The sequence below is a fragment of the Rhyacophila brunnea genome, unplaced genomic scaffold (assembly GCF_057557595.1).
Source record: "Rhyacophila brunnea isolate RB1 unplaced genomic scaffold, BYU_Rbru_1.0 scaffold_4, whole genome shotgun sequence".
Lineage (NCBI taxonomy): Eukaryota > Metazoa > Arthropoda > Insecta > Trichoptera > Rhyacophilidae > Rhyacophila > Rhyacophila brunnea.
In genome coordinates this window covers 52,036,974-52,055,880 of record NW_028233068.1, presented here as the reverse complement: position 1 = coordinate 52,055,880, position 18,907 = coordinate 52,036,974, and the positions used below count along the sequence as shown (strand labels likewise).

The window sequence follows — 18,907 nt, the reverse complement described above, 5'->3', positions numbered from 1 at the left end:
TACCTACTGATTTCAGACAATATATCTACTGACAGTATAATATCTGACTTCATGTTTTCGATTTCATAGTTTCTGACGGAGCAGTAGCTGGGTATTTATAATAAATACAACATTATAATGAGTTCTGATGATTTGTTGTTTTCGTACTATTCAAGTTTTCATAGTATTTTTGCATGTCAAAGCTTAAAATAACTTAACCATCGTTATGATATATTTGCTACTTATAGTTTTATGATAAATCAGTAGATCGTGCCTATAATGGAGTGGTCTGTCCCTAAATTTGTAGCTGGCTCAAATTCATATTTTTCTCACTTATTTATATCTACACTTTCATTTTCTTGAATGCAATGTCAGGCCATGGGGCCACAATATTCATGTCATCTATGTTTGTACAAGAAAAAAAGTCAAGAATATTATTATGAATTGTATTGTACCTTGGAAAAAGGTTAAATTAGAATCCCACATGTCGCGTTGCAAAAAAGAAATATTGGCCATCATACTCTTAGCTAAGTCTACCAAAAAATAACAAGATAGCTGGGAATTAATTTAGCAAAAATCTAAATAAAAAAGACCTAACCGTCTACAGTAAGAATTCTAAAAAGAAGAGACGTTTTAATAAAATATTATGGATTTATGAGTACCTAATGTTCATGTTCTCTTTGGCTCTGTAATCCAATGTGGATGTTGGCCGCTTCACAAAGAGGTTTCCTAAAGGCCGGTTCAGATTAGTCGAGTGGCTAATGATTTAGTAACTTAAAAGTGTCCGAACACAGTACATTAGTGAGTGACGTGTCAAAATGAACAGAGCACAACGTAACAAAGCAAAAATAAATAATTAACTATTTTTTTTTATTCAACAAATAATTCACAAGATTTAAGAATGTAACATTCTTTTTATTGACCATACATAATTTGAAAACACTTATGTTCAAAAAATAAATAAGTTAATAACTTCATTTGTAATGGCCTTATTAGAAGAATTGGAGGAAGAAATTCTATGACAACTACTAATGAACTTGATTAAAGATAACGTGTTCAGACTTGTCTCGTGGCTTGTTTAGTATTTAGTGAGATGTGGTAGGGATGCTACTTAGCTGAAAAATCAGATCAAAATGGATTGACTCGACTAAATGATTTGTCTGTTTATAAATGTTTAGTTACAAAATTACTCGCCTCTTGACTAAATTACTCGACTAATCCGAACCGGTCTTCACAAAAAGTATGTGCAAAGTATCTAACAATCATTACAAAAAAATCTTGTGTCATCATAAGAATTGTTTATAATTTTATTTATAGATAATGTAGAACTGAAAACAGACACTCTGAAGTGTTAGAATATTTTTTTATGGTTCATAAAAAATATGGTTCACTATGTCAAAGATTCTGCTATGTATATATTAATATGTAGTAAGCGGCAAGAAATACGGCAGACGTAGAGTGATTTAAATTACAACTTTGATTAGAAACTCTGCACTGTGGATCTATCAGGTCTCAAGTCGCTCATTTTATATTAACATTATCAGGAAATGAGCAGAAAGGAAGATAATGATTTAGTTATATAACCGATGCATTAAAATTGTATGCAATATTCTATACATAGGTAATAATAATATACTAACAATAATTAATAATTTTATAATAATAACAGCACTATATAATACATAATGTTATCAATAAATAATAATAAAAACTGTAAGCTCTCAATTATTACATTTACATGGACAGTAAATTATGACTAATTTAATCATTACATAATAATGTAATATTTATAATTCAGTAATCAAGGATGTTTTTTGTTCACAAAACATCCGCGCTAAACAAGGGACCTTCCCATAGTAAACAATCTCTCAACAACCGATAGAACATTTTTATGAATATACACCCATTACATTTTTTCTCATTAAACGCTAAATCCATGATATATAACGTATATCTATACTTTTTACTAAAATATTTGAAATATTTTTCAATATAATTTTATTATAATATAAATAACATGGTGTGTTTTTTGTTGTTCCAACGTTTATTAAATTATTTATTTATTTCTCCAATCTTCCAAAAACACTCCTTGTACACCATTTCTCCCAAAAACAGTAATTTTGCATTACTAAATTCCTAATAAAACAGATATAATAATACAATTAATTAAAACATATTATATTTCATTATACTTCAACATCTTTATAATATAGCTACTTATTACTGTATATTTAACATAATTTTGCTAATTGTTAATAAATTCTTGTTGAAGGACTTTTTTAATTTAATAATAATAAAATAATACCAAAAGTTTTATTTGTACTAATTTTTCTTTCTGTAATTAAATGTTATTTAGTTTATTACTGGACCATTTTCAAATTGTTGACCTGTTTGGTTAAAATGTGTGGAAATAGTATAAAAAAACCTGTGTTATTATTGAAGATTGTTACCTACATTCACTTTTTTATTATTGTTTTTAAATTCGTTAAGGTATGTACCTACTTAATTATTTTCAAACTATGACAAAGAAAACAATTAAAATTATTCCTAAACTTCAAAAACAACAATAATTTCGAATCTCTGACCAATCATTATTGTAGGTATATTTGTAGTCTTTTTTAAAAAGTATTTTTATATAAAATATTCGATGTGTTGACCTGTATTTTTCTTATTGGGTATTACAAACTAATAGTTAATTTTTTATTTCATAGAATTGATCAAAATGATATTGGAAGGTATATTACTGAATGTAATATTAAATTATATTTTATCAATATGACGATGAAATAAAAAAAATTTTTGGAGAATGCATAATTACCGCCTTTGAGGGAGAACTGGTGAATCCACGCAACCGTTTTCGATATGTTTTCATAAAATATTTTCGACGCTGATGTAAAAAAAATACATCATGAATTTATTAGGTACTGTTAACTTTCATTTAAATATAATACAAAACATTTAGCTCGGGCAACGATTCATTTAATAAATATATACAATAATACGTATATCAGATACAAAAGGAAAGTTACCGGAGATCTACTGAAAGCATTTCTATATAGGGAAGGCGACAGACGTTACGTCTAAATAGATTTTTTTAATGCGGTCGATTGCTATCTATAAATAATATATTCATGAATATTTTTATACAAGGAGTCTGAAAATTTCCAGCGATTTCACGGTCACCGTCTCAAAATCGTTTCAAACCGCAGTTCCGACAGACACGCTACCGCGTGATCACCACACTTGGAAGGTAACAAAGTATAGTATGTCTTACTAGTTAAGAGCGATAGGCAATATGTTTTATTATCATTATAAGATAAGTAATATAGAAGAAGATCATAATACGTAAGAGACTAAATATTTTTAGTTAAGCGCACATGCCGTGAGAAGGATATACATATTTTTTTATATAGTTTATTATTTTATTATATCGTTATATAATAATATAGAGGAAAATATTTTTTTTTATTACTTTGTATCTATATAACATTATGATTTAAGTATTTTTTTGAGCTTCTCTGTTTAATAGTACTATGTATTTCATTGAATTTAAATAACAATTTTCATGAAGATTGAAGAAGAGTCATTTTAAAAAGAAATCATATTTTGTTCTTTGTTATTATTATTATTAATTTAAAACCCTTTGTAACATCATCACAAACAAATTAAATCATCATTTAAATTAAAATCCATCATCATTAAAATGAATTGTCATTGAGTTTTCCAACTTTTTATTTTAAATTCTTTTGATGGGTTTTGGAAATTACAAGTCATATTATGTGAAATTAGATAATATTATTATGTAAAGAATATATACAGTAGTTTTCAGTGGCGAAGGGTGGAGGTAGGCTGTTAAGATTCGCTATAAATAGTGCACACTAAACTTTGTTAGTCATATGTATTTGTTTTTATTGAACTAAGACTACAATTTACAGATGGTGTTAGTTAGTTTTTTAAAATCAATTAAACCCTGCCTAAACGAAACCATAATAGTTTTGGCCTAATTTGGGCGATGCGACAAAATTGTGCACACTTTTTCATTCATAGTTATTTGTTTTCGTTGGATTAAAGATACATATTACACATATTGTTGGTTCATTTTTTAAATTCATTAAGCCCTGCCTGAACCAAACTATAATAAATAAAAAATATTATTCTATCTATAAAATATTCAAAGTTATGTATGATTTAATTGCATAATTTTAAATATTTTATAGATAGACATGTATTTTTTGACTATTATCTATTATGGCTTGGTTTCTCAGGGTTTAATTGAATTTTAAAAACTAACCAACACTTTCTGTAAATTGTAGTCTTATTTCAATGAAAACATATACGTATGTCTGAAAAAGTTTAATGTGCACTATTTATGGCGGATCTTAACAGCCTACCTCCACCCTTCGCCACTGGTAGTTTTGTTAGATTTTGATTTTATGTATCCTTGTTTGCAAATACATAGAATAGATATGAAGAATTTTATCTGATTTAGTTCTCACTTCATATTGTTGTAGATTCTAAAGTGTTTCTCAACCTTCTTACACCTGCGGACTACTAAAAATATGGGAAACGTTTTGCGGACCGCTAACACAGAAATAAAAATATATTATTTATAAATTAACGTATAATAACTGTCTGATTTTGATTTCGTCACAAAAACATAGTGCACTAATACTTGCAGGTACACAGGTTTTCAAGATTTTATTAGAAGTTTTAGGATAGCAGAAAATGTCTGCGGACCGCCGGTTAAGAAACACTGTTTTAGAATGTAAAACAATTTATAATTTAACAAATGAAATTACAAGGTTTTCAAACAATCGGTATGACCAAAATTATAGGCAGTATAATGAATTTCATATTTAGAACAATAATCCTTTTCGATTCCCGCCAAACAATCTACAAGACTTCAAAAAATCTATACACTCGTAGTGTCGTTGAATATTAAAATACTAAAATATCGTTTAATCTACTATTTCAAAATGATGATACCAAATAATTGGTTTTATAGAACACGTTTTCTCTGTAATATGATATAGTTTAATTTTATTGATAACATTTTGTTTCTTAATGGTCATTTTTTCAAAATAGATGACTGGCTGCAAGACTTTCTACGATCCTTTAAATACATTATTATTATTATTATTATTGGAGTATTCATCAAAAAGTAAACATTAAAACGATGGCTACAGTCGCTATTATAATATTATTTAAGTAATAAGATAGTTTTTTGATTGTACACACGGCTTAAAGTAGCCATTTTGTGACATTCTAAGAAAAGTGAATAATGTGTTATAGCAAAGTTGTGTTAAATTTTTCAAATATATAATTATTTATTTAGTTTTTTTTAGTTCTTATAGATAAAATGAAGGTAGGTATTATTTTGTATTTTATAAGAATTAAGTAAGAGAAAATAAGCAAAAAGAGAGATTATTTTTTAAGAAGAGGAGATTGGAAAAATATTTCTTCTTTCGTTTTGATTTATTTTTATTCTTTTATTACTATATTATTATTTTTCATTACATTTTTTTGCTTTCTAGCCAGTGCCGTTTTATTACGTTTGCTTACGTGGTTTTGTTCTAAGTCATTGAATTCTCTTGTGGAATATTAACGTATTAATTGTTTTTATGTGTTAATACTTTAGTGATTGATATTTTGCATAAAACAGTTGATTGGAAGTAGGCACTAATCTGCTATGGTCACATTACTATCGTTGAAACATAATATGTCATATCGAACGGTAAATTTGTTAATAATACAACACTTTAAAAGACATAAGAACCACATGACATATTATGAAGTTTCAATTTATTGACAATTAATCTAAGAATCACAATACCAAACCACTTCAATTCAGTCCGGATGAAAACACATACATGTAATTTATATTATTATCCGCTGATCAGAGGTGTAACATTTCTCGATGAAGGCTGTTATTATGTAATAAAATGTAGGTAGGCACTAAATATGTAGTATATGTGACCATAGCGGTTCGAAAATGCATGTCTACTGGTGATTCGTTTGTTAATAAAACGTAATATAGATTGACCACGCTAAGATGATCGGCATAAGTCTTGATTTTTTTTCAAAAACAACTACAATAGTAACAATACTTGAAGCCCAACTTTTATTTATCGTTAACTCTATGATCACGGTAGGTAACTTTTTGCAAGAAGCATTTTTTTCTCATTTCTGATCTAGTCATAATTTTTATAATCTTATAGCATTTAAATTTCTTTTATTATTTTTTCATTATAAGTAATTATTCATTTATTCATTAAGCTAAGTCTTTACATATCAACCGTATTGTATATTATTCAACGATCGATACGAGTAAGCAAGTAAATATTCCAAACCCTAATGCTGAATTGCCATATTATAAAAATCACATTTTTGCTTTACTTTTAAATTATTATTTTTTTAAACTTCTAGACAAAGTAAATTGAGAGTATGCCACAAAACAGGAATATTAAATATTTATAAGTATCATCAATTTATATAGTATCCAAGTAATACAGTGATATTAAGTACATTATATAATACAAATTACATAATTCGAATTTTTATTGTCATAACTCAAATATTTTTTTGTTTTATTTGGATCCCCCTGCTTAGTACATATTATTATTAGCAATTTTGTATTGATAACCAGTTTAGATAAATTTGCTTTTACTAAGTTTTTCTAAAAATAGATTTTTTAGAGATTTGTTGATAAACGAAGAGAAGTTATACTCTCAACTGTGATATTATTAGAATTTTACATTAACAAAACACGCAAATTTTATTTTATTCATATGGCAATTGCAGACATCGGTTTTCATTCGGTTGACGCAACAATTTAACTATTTTTGGCCACAAAACGTGGTGCCGTCGCGCGAGCCCTAAAAATTATCTATCTGAGTTTTTCTAATATAATTACAGTCCATGGTTTCAAGTCTCCCGTGAATATATATCTTCTTCTTCCGATCCGACCGCCGCCCGCCGAACAGGTCTCAGGCTCTCCTCGATGAGTCGGGGCCTCGGAGTGGCGGCATCCGCTTCGCACGCTGACTAGCCGCCAGGCGCTAGCCAGAAGCCCTCGTGTGAAGGGTCACAAGTGGAATTTGCGGTAGCTAGAACCAACTGGAGGCGCCGCCGAATTTAGTGGACAGCTCGCCGATGCCTTTGCCAAACATATTTCCAACCTAAAAAGACAAATAACAAAATTAGCAAAAAGGTTTCTTCGGGTACCTACCTATTTAAATTGTATAAAATCTAGTTTATTTTCGAGTCATCAAAATAATTATTCTGTATGCGAAAGGAAAAGAAAATTATAGGTCTATAATCACTGATTTTCAGAAGAGCTAAAATAAAATTGAGTTTTGGATAACATTTGTTTGAGAACTTATGTTTCTATGAGTAATTTACTATTTCAGATGAGATGAGACTTACTGTACGGCCTGAGTGGTCACAGCGGTCGGTCAAACGTATAACTGTATAAACGTATAACCAAAAAAAGACATTGTCTATGAACATTTCACACACGGTTAAACGTTTGAGTTGAGCACACCGCTCACGCCCCACCAAACGCTGTCCACTCAGGCCGTACTTTTTTCATTTTTGAATCCTTCACGAGTAACAAGCAGCTTCACTACACTTAAGTATTATTATTTAGTTGAAAACTCTTGTGAAATTTGTGCAAAACCAACTGCACGTAAAAAATAGCAGCCATTGTGTGAGTATTAAAAAGTAATTATCTAGTCAGCAGTCAATGTGTTGTCACATGACAGTTTTGTACCATTCCATAGGATTTGGTTTTAATATGCCTGGTATTCAACTTCTGATATCTTCAAAGTCTGTAGATATTGTATGATAATACTAATTTAACTAATTAAATGATCATAAATAATACATTATTTATATAAGTACAAAGCAGTGGCGTCACATGAGAGTAGACAAACCATGTAATGCTTATACTATGGCAGATGTAAGGAAAAATATTAATACCATTTTTGATGGCATATTTCATAAAAATTAGTTTTTTAGGCGCTGAAAATCGTTGCCTCCGCAAATCTTTAATCTTTAGCTGATGTCTACATACTGTTATTGCATCTATCTGTTTAAGGTAGTTTGGTAGGTATAGAAGATATATACCATAAAAACTCGCACTTTCGGAAAATTATCGACCCGTTCATAATCTTTTCTATTTGAACTGTTGGTTGATATGTAATCATTTACTTAATCAACCCATTAGATCCAATTACATTAACAACATGTGAATTTAATCCAGCTGTGAGATTTGAATATGTGACTGAGAGATTCAGACGCGTACATTCAGTTCTACTGCACAAACAGGCACAAATGTTTAAGGGCGAACGTGCTCAGCGTTGGTCAAAATGGAGCTTTTTTTCTATTTTCAAAGCATGATCCTGGGACATACCTTACGCGTTGTAGATAATCTATTTATATAATTTTGAAGCCTTATTATCCTTTATATTTATTTTAAACATTTGATGACTGCATAATGTATTTTTATTACATAAAATAGTATTCTTTTAAACCTCTCGCTCTAATGTTTTAGAATATAGTCATATTTCAGTACATAACTGTGCAGTGGTGTTAAGATTTTTTACATTCATTAATTTTTAAACGCATTTATAAAACCATTAGTATAATTTATGACGAGATAATTTTAGTAAAATGTTTACGATAAAAAATTATATTGATAATCTCTGTGATCCCAAATTTGACAAGAATTAGGCATTTTATTATTCAAAAAATGGGCATGATTAACACATTTGAAGATAATTCTAAAGATATTAATTATAAGCTATGTCTTTGACCATTCAAGTGTGATAAACATCCTACGAATAATGATTGCTTTATAATAATTATTGACTGAATGTCTGAATGAATTAGTGAATGATTGAAATGATGTTAACGCGCGTGTTTGAACATGTAACGTTAAAAAAAAGATTTTTTTTTTCGGTTAGGTACATGTTCAAACACGCACGTTAACATGATCTTACTCCCTACTTTAATTTTAGTTTGTCAATTTATGGCTACGGCCGTATGTTGTAGCTTAACCACTGGGGGATGACAAAAGAAATGGCGTATTTCAAAAAAACACTACCTTATTCTTAGGTCAATAATTATTATAAAGCAATCATTATTCGTAGGATGTTTATTACACTTGAATGGTCAAAGACATAGCTTATAATTAATATCTTTAGAATTATCTTCAAATGTGTTAATCATGCCCATTTTTTGAATAATAAAATGCCTAATTCTTGTCAAATTTGGGATCACAGAGATTATCAATATAATTTTTTATCGTAAACATTTTACTAAAATTATCTCGTCATAAATTATACTAATGGTTTTATAAATGCGTTTAAAAATTAATGAATGTAAAAAATCTTAACACCACTGCACAGTTATGTACTGAAATATGACTATATTCTAAAACATTAGAGCGAGAGGTTTAAAAGAATACTATTTTATGTAATAAAAATACATTATGCAGTCATCAAATGATTAAAATAAATATAAAGGATAATAAGGCTTTAAAATTATATAAATAGATTATCTACACCGTTTAAGGTATGTCCAGGATCATGCTTTGAAAATGGAACAAAAGCTCAATTTTGACCTACGCTGAGCATGTCCCCCCTTAAGTATTATAAAAATTAAATTGAATACTTGTAATTTTGTTTGTATTATTCTAATTTGGTGAAGTCTATTATGGTATTACCTTTCCAACTACAGCAGTAACATTGCCAAGTTTTCCTTCTTCAGCCAACGCCTCCAATCTAGATTTTCCTTTAACTCCATCTTCTGAACCGTCCCCGCCGTCCCTAGAAAACAGATGAAACAAACCAGTGAATACACACTGTCACTTCAAATACGTAATTTTAATTAAACAATAAGATATAACTCACTGTGAGTCATCTCCTCTCTGCGACATGATGAGTGAACACGTGGCTTCTTCCGCCTGCATCCGAGCCGACACTGCTACATATGCTTTACAATGAAGTTTGTCGTCTATTACTCCTTGTAGTTCAAAATCACTGTACATTTTCTAAAAATCAATACCACATTATTAAATTGGTATCTCAAGAGATATGAACATGATTGTAATTGCTTTCAAAATTATAGACATAAAGTTTTACTTTATTATCTCCTAATGTGCTAAAATCCACATAGGAAATATTGTGTGGGAAACGACGATATGAGGCGTCTAATTCCAAAAACCGATAAGTCCACATTTGGTCAAAATCGAGAAAAAAATACGCACGTATTCTTTGTATAATTTTACACAATATATCGACCCTTAATCGGCAGAACAACGTAAGCGACACTTTTTGGTAAATTGCGTTTTAAACTGAGAACCGTTCAATATCACCTAGCGCGTAAAGGACAAAAATATTAGAGCCCGATCTCATTCGCATGACATTTTTTTAGGGTCTGTGCCTTTTAGCGTTTTAACTTGTACCGCATTATAAAGTAGAGCAAAACAACGTAACCGACGTTATTTGATAGTGTAAGCTACGGTACGGTTTATTCGGTGGTCCGTCTGGTAGTGAGTTGTGCGAAAACCGATTTGGGAGCAAAGCTCGCGCCGTCCAGTAAAACTGGCTGAGATAAAATAAACCTGGTAATAGAGTTTATTAAACAATAATTACCCGCCGTTTCATCTCACTACTGTCGGAATAATCTACGAATAATAGTATCTTCCTGTAGATTTTTGAAATGTTGAAAATATATATAAAATTTATACTGAAAATTTGGATTCTTTGAATGAATCCACTAATGTCGTGATTCAGAATGTTCAGAAACGTATTTAATAGACAGTAAGTTCAACTTGGGTTTTCATCTAGCAAAAAAGATACTACAGTTCTTTTTGCGAGAAAATAACAAATATGTCTGGTGACAAGAGACATCGGCTAATTGAAATGGATACTTAGAAATGTCCCCTTACCATAAAGGATAAATGCAAGGAGATGTTCTTTAATGATCTGGCCAAAAGTAAAAATCACAATGATGTTTTGTGCGCAAGTTTTGACCTCGAGAAGGTGCAAAAAACTCCGTAGTCGAAAATACGCATACTATAATGAAAGTATCTATGAAAGTGGAAAAAATAATGGATACTGCTTTTCATGGGGTGAAACTGATGGTAAACGTGGCAGTAATGAGATCTCCGAAATAATGCACAAATCTTTGGATAGGACTGACAAAGCGGGAAAAAATCAAGGATTTATTATACTGTGATTGGTCAGAATAAGAACCGGGCAACACTGGCTATGCTATTTTATATTATGAAAAATTCAACTTTCATTGAATTGATAGAAATACATTTTCTATTACCAGTGGGTCTATTCTGTATTTATCGACCGCTAAAGTGATAAAGTGATAAATATTATCAAACTTAGAGTAGGTTTGTATCATAGAATTAGCACTTATTGTAACAATTACAATACGTTGATTGCAATTGTTGCAATAAGCGCTACATTTTAACAGCACCTCTCTTACTGCTGTTAGAATACAGCACTTATTGCAACAATTACAATACGTTGGTTGTAATTGTTGCAATAAGTACTAATACTTTTATACAAACCTACCCTAAGTTTGATAATATCTATCACTTTAGCGGTCTATAAAGTATAGAATAGACCAACTGGTCGTACTACGATGCTGGTCGATTCCATTCATGCGAGAATTGAGTCATTTATAATCAGAGTAGTTTGGGCACTATCAGAATGACCCACCATCATTTCCAACGCTAGGTCATCATTTCATATGCAGAATTCCGTGACTGGAAATCTCTCGCTGCTACTTGCATTGCTTCAAAGTTCAAAATTAATTTGGTGAATTACAAAAGGCATAATTTAAAAAAACTTACCAAATATTGTACCTACTCTGGTGACAGTAGGACTAAACTGTTAGACCTAGAAAATGTCATCAGATCCCGATCAAATGCTGTGATGCTTTAAACGCCAGCCACCCTTGCTGTATAGTGCTAAATCACCAATATCGGAGATCGAGTATAACGATCTTTAAAGTATCTGTGTTAAATGTAATATCCCTCAGAGATGACGGACGAGTTTATGAAACTGCCACATAGATTATCAGTGGAAGATACTTTACCGGAATCCGATCAGGAAGATGTGAATGAGGATAATACAGCGATTACTGCTTAAAAAATAAGGGACAATAATTTTTTTGTAAGATTACAATTTTATTTTATCATAATTAGTAGGTCCCCGTACTTAATTATGTACGAGTAGATACGTACATATTTCATTTTGAAAAATAACAATACCTAATAATATTAATAATATAAGCGAACCCTTAAAAATACCAATCATTTATTTTTATTTTACCTATGTGGTTAAGTATCTACAAGCAAAAATATTAATTTAAAAAGTATTTTTAATTTATTTAACAACGCCCCCTTTCGTAAAATAAATGGGTACTTATGTTATTTATTTTATTACTTAATTATTAATGCCCTGGCATGATAATTAGCATGAAATTTATAAATAAAAACAACTACGCCAAATAGCGTAAGCGACATGCCTGGAAAAAATATCGCGTCATAGACATAAGCAAAACAGCGTTACCGCCACTATCTCGAAAACTAAAAGCATTAATGCAATTGTTTTATAATTTCCGTATAGGCAGTAACCAATTATTAGTAACCACATTAACAGAATTCATTTTTAGAACTAATTACGGAAATAATTAAGAAAAAACCTTCTCCTCTAAAATTTATGAATTGTCGCTTACGTTGTTCTGCCGATTAAGGGTCGATATATTGACCTATAAATTCCAAAACGCGACATAACCCTACGAAAAAAAATATTTTAAGTCTCGATTTATTACAAAAAGCGCCAAGTCCGTGTTTCATATTATTTAAAGCTTGGTTGATTTTGCGCGTGTTTAAGTCAACCAATAAGGGAACGTTTAATATTGGAAATGGCATCTCCCATGCTGTAGCATCTGGTAAACTCATGAGAGTGCCACGGAAATATGTGTCTTATACGGAACAAATTAAAAAGTGAGGTACAAGTAGCGCTACATCCAATTTTATTTTGCCTATATTTATTACATTTAAGAGTTTATCGGCTGAAACAAATTGCCATTTGGTTCTAATTTCGACATAAAATACAACGGAAAAAATAATCTCACGTTATAACAAATAATTGAAGCTTGAAACATAAAAACTTTCTTTCCCGAAAATATTGAATTGTGGACTTTTTGTAATTAGACGCCTCACATAAAGTTTTACTTTATTATCTCCAAATGTACTAAAATCCAAGGTAGTCGTTTGACGATCAAGTGTGCGACCACCAAATACAGAATTGAGGTCATGTCAAATGTGAAATTTTTTGGACACGCAATTACTTGACAAGGTGTCAGTAGCGAAGGGTGGAGGTAGGCTGTGGAGATCTGACATAAATAGTACACACTGATCTTTCTTATTCACCCTTATTTGTTTTCATTCAACAAAGAATATAAATTGCAGATGGTGTTGGTTAGTTTTTATAATTCGATTAAACCTTGCCGAACCAAACCAAACTGATTGTTATATTATGATAAATGATTTCTTAATTAATTTTTTTTTACATGTGTCACTATTGATTGGAGTCGTAGTAATACAACAACGAAATATTGTATATATTTTTTTTTGACCATGTCCGATTCTAAGAAGATGATATGGGCCCCTGGAGGTTTGTATTAACAGATTTTTGGTTTTACGAGAAATGCATGTTAGCCAAACTTGCTCAACCCATTAGGTCCACACTGTGACACCAAAAAACAAATTTAAAATCAATATGTGTAGGTACTTGCCAGACCCAGGATTCGAACCTGGGACCCACGACATTATAAGCTGACGCGTTAACCGCTCGGCTATCGTAGACGTTGTTTTTATTACTTACTTATTTATTTGCAATCGATTCTGAGTTGTAACACTTATATATAATTAATACGACTGATAAATTAATAATTTTCAATGGTTACCTTAACAATGATGGATAGACAGGCACATTGATGAGGGTGAAGAGCTGGTCTCTCATTCAACCAATTGCTGACTAAATTCAGTTGAGCGGCATACCACTGCTCGAATAATGTCAGAATCCATAATTCGTCTGTCACCTGTAAAATGTTTTGATCGTGTGTGAATGTGTGAATATGTTACATATAGTTGTGTTTATGTTACATTTATGCAATTGAAATTAAATAGATCTTCTTTTAATGGAATTAGCAAATCGATCATGAGACTTTCATTACGAAATTAAATAAATATATAATATGATAATTTTCCATTGGTGTTTACAACCACACAGTTGTTATAACCCGTGAATATCTGGTACTTATCCCATCCGATATGATAGATACTAGGGAATACAATCCCAAGCCAAAATTTTGATCCCGGGATTTCGGTTTCGATTAATAAAAATACTTTATGCAGTCAATAAATGTTTAAAATTCATAAAGGATAATAAGGCTTCAAAATAATATAAATAGATTATCTACAATGTTTAAGGAATGTCCAGGGTTGTGCTCTGAAAATAGCATAAAACCTTCATTTTGACGTACGCTGAGCATGTCCCCCCTTGGTTATTTATTATCCTTGAGCATCCGGCGATTCTCCCTGTGACATGTGCAGGTACATACACTTAACTAACATAATTTTGTACATATTATAATAATTGATTGTGATTGATAAAAAAATGAATCCCAACGGTTTCGTGATTATGTTTACTAATCCCGGGATTCATAGGTATCGAAGATTGTCCGGGACCCCGGGATTGGATTCCCTAATAGATATCTACTTAAAAGAGTTATCTACTGCTACCCTCAGATGCAACAGTGGCGAAGGGTGGAGGTAGGCTGTTAAGATCCGCCATAAATAGTGCACAATAAACTTTTTCAGACATACATATTTTTTGTCATTGAAATAAGACTACAATTCACAGAAAGTGTTGGTTAGTTTTTAAAATTAAATTAAACCCTGAGAAACCAAGCGATATTAGATAATAGTCAAAAAATACATGTCTATCTATAAAATATCTAAAATTATGCAATTAAATCATACATAACTTTGAATATTTTATAGATAGAATAATATTTTTTATTTATTATAGTTTGGTTTAGGCAGGGCTTAATGAAATAAAAAAAATGAACCAACAATATGTGTAATATGTATTTTTAATCCAACGAAAACAAATAACTATGAATGAAAAAGTGTGCACAATTTTGTCGTATCGCCCAAATTAGGCCAAAACTATTATGGTTTCGTTTGGGCAGGGTTTAATTGATTTTCAAAAACTAACTAACACCATCTGTAAATTGTAGTCTTAGTTCAATAAAAACAAATACACATGACTAACAAAGTTTAGTGTGCACTATTTATAGCGAATCTTAACAGCCTACCTCCACCCTTCGCCACTGAGATGCAATGATATACAGCACAGTCACCCGTGCGATCATTGTTCACATACATCCATACTATTAACTTTTGCATTCAAATGGGAACTTATTTCAATATAATTTAGACTAATAATAATTTATATACGTAATAATTATTTACTTACCTTCGATCTAATTTGATCCATGCAATTTCTCATGAATGTTACATAACCTTGTCCCATATCTTTACCGGAGCCAGAGACATTCTGGAAATGAAAAATATATATTATTAACAGAATAGTTGGGAAATATTTTAAGTTCTAATTAAATAGGTACTGTGGGGTCGAAGGCGCTCCAAACTGGTTACATGTAAATTGTACATAAAATATTTCACCATGGCAGAGTTCGCCGTGAGCTTTCTTATCGGAAAGAGATGACCGTATACCTACTATACGGTCTCCAATTTTATTGGATTCAATATGAACGTTAATTCAATTTTCATAGCTGATTTTGACAAAATTCATGAATTCAAGAATGAAAACCTAACCTAATCTAACAAATAATCCAGTATATCGGCTATTTTCATAATTTGTTTGCTGTTGGCTTCCTGTAAAGTGTAAAAGCGACAAGAACCGTATTTTATTTAGACATGAATTTTATGTCAGTACTATACGATCCGAAGAGGTCGGACGGTCTTTAATATACGGCCATTTCTGATTCAACATTTTACGGTGAAGTGTGATACGGCGAACTGCATATGTACAAGTTTCCAGACACGCTCCAACTACCTGTACAGGCGACACTTTTGAATTTAACTCCAGAAACAATATTATTTCTTGGTCTCCAGTATGAAGAAGGCCTCGAGTAATAATTTTTCCTTCATTTTATTCAGTTATTCAACATAATATCGTAATTCCAAAAATAAAAATTTTAGTTAATTTTAAAGAAACGTGTATTCTCTTCACATGTTTACACGCATCTTTTTTCTAAAATATTTCTTGACCATCGCTCGCACCGGCAACAATTACCCCTTGCGCCTTCCGTGTAAAGCGATCTGTACAATGTGACACATGTGAAATTCAAATATTTTTTTATATTCAAATCAGATTCTTTTGAATTTTTTCAAAGCCATATATATAGTTTCGCAACTATTTACAGTAGGGGTGGCCGACCCTTTGCATACCATCCGCCAATTTTTTCCACAAACGAGTTCAGATGCGCCATACAACTCAAGCATCTTTTCTTCCTGCTTACGTTCACGGTTGGGGCATGAAAATGAGGATAGGTGTAGGATCTGCTTTACTTAGGGGAGGCAAAGAGGCAATGTGCCACTTGTAATCATCCACTGCGCCACGGTTTTGCCACCACTGATTTAGAGGCTTACAAAATGGTATATTACAGTACGTATATACAAATGTTATAACTACCTATATTATAATCTTTTTTACCATTAAAAGTAAGTAGGTACTTAATATTACTTACAGCCATGGTTAGTAAAGATCCAATAAGACTGCCTTCGTCAAATCTTGCGAGCTTTGCCATGACTGCTTCTAATACGGCAAGGAGTCGACTGCTCAGACCAGTTGTCATGGTCGTAATACACTCATCTATTAATTTGTCCATCCGACTATGGTAAGAGTGCTAGAAATTTAAAAAAAATGTAATGACATATCGATAGCAAACTCAAACATTGTCGTACCTACAATGTCAGCGATCCTCAAGAACTCACTACAACCAAACAGGCCACATTTTTGTCTTCAAGATCAAGATAGGTACTGGGAAGAAGTAAAGGATTCTTTTTGCACTTGGTATAGGAAGCCATTAAAATAACCCCTTCCAAGTCTTCCAGCTTTTCCAAATAAATCCAAAGTCCGACCTGGCGATCAGTTATCATGCTTTTTAACATTTTTGGCCTACAATGTTGCATTCATACACACTTCATATGAAACAGTAATATACTGGTTTCTACTACCACCCTGAAAAGTCAAGAAAGGAAGGAAAAGAAAAAGAACGGTCAATCCAAATATAAACGCGAAAGTCTTAAGTCGAAAGTGATAATTTTATGTAAGCACCATGGTAGAATAGTTTATAAAGTGCCATTCTATGAAACCGTAGGTACGGATTTGATCCCGCATCTGGAAAATATCACATATTGTGTTTTTCAATGTGTGTTTGATTCAGAGTAAAGACTTAAGACTATACCTCAGTTGAGGCATGGTCTAAAAAGATCGTGGCTAGGCGATGCGCGGATTGCGGGTCGCGGGTGCAAATGACGCACGCTGAACGAAATATAATTTGTCATATAAATCCAACATGCGTCCATTTAATGTTCTGTTTATTGTTCTATTAGTAACAATAATAATATAAATTGACATGTTTTCTTTTTCAAGTAAATGGGTAACATTTTTAGTCGTCTTTACACGATTTAAGTATTAATACCCCCGTCGCCATCACGAAACAAATTGACGTATTCACACCTCGACATTCACTCTCCGAATGCCAGCGAATCCAAAATTTCGTCGCGCCTAGTAAAATTATTTGCCGTTTCAAAGAAGTATGCTCTTAAATGGTTTAATTAATGGTTAAATTGCGGGAATTAAAAACGTGAAATCAGGCATTAATAATAGTCGCGCCTATTAAAGTTGAAAATTATTTTAAGTATCGTCTTAATGAGTTAGGTAGATGGCTAACAACTATTGCAAAATTGCTATTCAACCGATAAAAAACCGATTACATATTTTCTGGATATACACGCACAACACAAAGACAGAACAATTAATAAATTAGATAATGATAAATAGGTATAATTCTTACCACATCTACTCCTTCAACAGTACAAAGCTTAAAGGCTTGATTTTTTGCATCTAGAATCACATTCACCATCGCACATACTTCCGATGGTAGGATGTAGTCCGTTGATATAAACGTTACGCTCTTTTTTAAGCACGACTGAAAATTAAACACAAAAATTATTATATTTCAGTCAAAGATGTATTGGTTTAACTACAGATCCACCTACTGAGTAGAGAAGATCCTGTTTAGTTTTGTTGTGCATCAGTAGGTCAGGTTAGCTGGCGTTGACAGTAACAATTTTAAAAGAGGCAATGAAGAGGCTGGCTTGTTCAATAACCATTGGTGTCGCGCCAATCTGTGCATTAACTAATTATGTTACGAGCCTCCTATCTAATACGGGTTCAAATCCCGTTGAGTTTCGTATTTTTTTCAAATATTTTTTTTTCTAGTGGGTATATATCTGAGGTGTTTTCAAGTTATGTATGTTCAATATGTGGAATGTTACATTCTCAAAATCTTGTGAATTAAATAAATGAATAAAAGAAATGGTTTATTAAAAATTATCTGAGGTGTTTTCAAGTTATGTATGTTCAATATGTGGAATGTTACATTCTCAAAATCTTGTGAATTAAATAAATGAATAAAAGAAATGGTTTATTAAAAATTGTTAGCAAGTTCAAGTAGACGTTATAACTAAAAATATTTGGCGAGAGCCGGGCGTCGATTAGTAATTGAGGTAATTAAT

General features: G+C 31.4%; 1 protein-coding gene across 1 annotated transcript in view; it reads right to left on the bottom strand.

Annotated features, from left to right (window-relative positions):
- Window positions 1–6,223: 6,223 nt before the first annotated feature.
- The window catches only part of Cadps (calcium-dependent secretion activator 1), a 59,168-nt gene continuing 46,484 nt past the window's right edge, over window positions 6,224–18,907 (bottom strand). Inside the window, exons 22-28 of the mRNA XM_085953888.1 lie at window positions 18,184–18,318; window positions 16,852–17,010; window positions 15,555–15,635; window positions 13,978–14,112; window positions 9,894–10,033; window positions 9,707–9,809; window positions 6,224–7,157 (exon numbers count right to left, since the gene is read on the bottom strand). Of these exons, the coding sequence (XP_085810014.1) occupies window positions 7,086–7,157; window positions 9,707–9,809; window positions 9,894–10,033; window positions 13,978–14,112; window positions 15,555–15,635; window positions 16,852–17,010; window positions 18,184–18,318 (825 nt within the window). The 3' untranslated portion in view covers window positions 6,224–7,085. The remainder of the gene's footprint in view (window positions 7,158–9,706; window positions 9,810–9,893; window positions 10,034–13,977; window positions 14,113–15,554; window positions 15,636–16,851; window positions 17,011–18,183; window positions 18,319–18,907) is intronic.